Here is a 1,314-nt window from a genome sequence, read left to right as displayed (position 1 = left end):
ACTGGCCTACTTGATCAGTATATGGACCTGATACCAAGTACCAATACATCAAAATAGTGGGCCCACATGATGAATGGATAGGATCTTATATCCGTGTCCTACAATTGCTTGGTTGACTGCATGAGCTGTCTTGGACAAGCGTGTGAGCTTAAAAAAGCTGTCCAAAATACCAAATTAACAAACATACCTACCCTCTATAAAAGCCCATCACCCATCTTGCATTTCACTACTACACACTAGAAATTGTTGCATTCCCACTCTCTTGAGGAATTCCAGTCCTGCAAAAAACTCCACCACATACTCCAATTTTCCAAATTTCCATTATCAAACATGTCTAGTGGATATTATTACCCAAATAGACCTAATTCATCACCTTATCATTACCAAGCGCCTCCATTGCACCTATGTTTCTTCCTCCTCATACTCTTCTTGTTCATGGGCCTTCACTGGTACATGAGCTACGAATCGATCTTCGAAGACATCGTCGTCCAGCTCAAATTGGTACTCATGGTGTCGCCGCTCATCCTACTTCTAGTGGTCCATTGGCTATCGAGTGAAGAGAGAAGGCGGGTGCCGTTCATGATCCCTCTCCCGGAGAGGGAGTCCTTCCACCGGGCGGGGAGCTCACCTTGGGGTGTCGCATTCGTCTTAGTGTTTCTATTGTTCATGATCTCATATCAATCATACTTTCATGATCGTTGGTTTCCTTTATTGAGCAGATGATGATGATGATGATGTACCTGATTCTGGTGGTGAAAGATGAATATAGTAACGTGGATATGAGGAAGGAGAGTAGATTTTTCAAGTACTTTTATGTAATTATTTTCGCGCAAGGGTAGGCTTGGTTTTTATTTTAAGACCTTACTACTTGCTTCTTTTTTTCTTTTTTCTTTTTTGAGTTTATGTATGCATTAGTACTTAGAAAGGCTAAATCTATGTTTTCATGTGACTTGATGGTTTCTCTTATAATAAGTTGTCCACTTTCTTTCATTTTTGGAGCTTATATATATATATATATATATATAAGAAACATTGGGTGAATTTTTGCAAAGAGAAGTATGAGTTTGAAAATGTTTTAGGGTCCCTTGGGATTTGGATTAGGGACCTTTCCATGGTTGAGATTACACCTGATTCCAATTTTAGAAGGGTTGTGCCTTCTATCTTAGATTCCTTTGATTTGCTTAATGGTGATTTTAGGTGCTTTTAGTTCCCAGTTTCATGTTATCCCCTGCTGAAATGGACCCTGAATCAGCTGCAAATTTGCAAAGTGTAAAAACAAGGTTGTGAATGCACTAGATATGTAATTTTAGTGGA

At 39.2% G+C, this 1,314-nt stretch overlaps 1 protein-coding gene across 1 annotated transcript; it reads left to right on the top strand.

The window, feature by feature from the left end:
- The first annotated feature begins 231 nt into the window (after positions 1 to 231).
- LOC131251667 (uncharacterized) lies at positions 232 to 990 on the top strand. The gene has a single exon (XM_058252528.1). The coding sequence runs from the start codon at positions 331 to 333 to the stop codon at positions 721 to 723; it is 393 nt and encodes a 130-aa protein (XP_058108511.1). The 5' UTR covers positions 232 to 330; the 3' UTR covers positions 724 to 990.
- Positions 991 to 1,314: the final 324 nt, after the last annotated feature.

The sequence above is a fragment of the Magnolia sinica genome, chromosome 7 (assembly GCF_029962835.1).
Source record: "Magnolia sinica isolate HGM2019 chromosome 7, MsV1, whole genome shotgun sequence".
Lineage (NCBI taxonomy): Eukaryota > Viridiplantae > Streptophyta > Magnoliopsida > Magnoliales > Magnoliaceae > Magnolia > Magnolia sinica.
Note: the sequence above shows the minus strand (reverse complement) of the source record. Positions and strands in the feature narration are given on the sequence as shown.

Excerpts from the sequence above, each read along its gene's own strand:
- LOC131251667 (XM_058252528.1), top strand. The coding sequence starts at position 331 with ATGTCTAGTGGATATTATTACCCAAATAGACCTAATTCATCACCTTAT.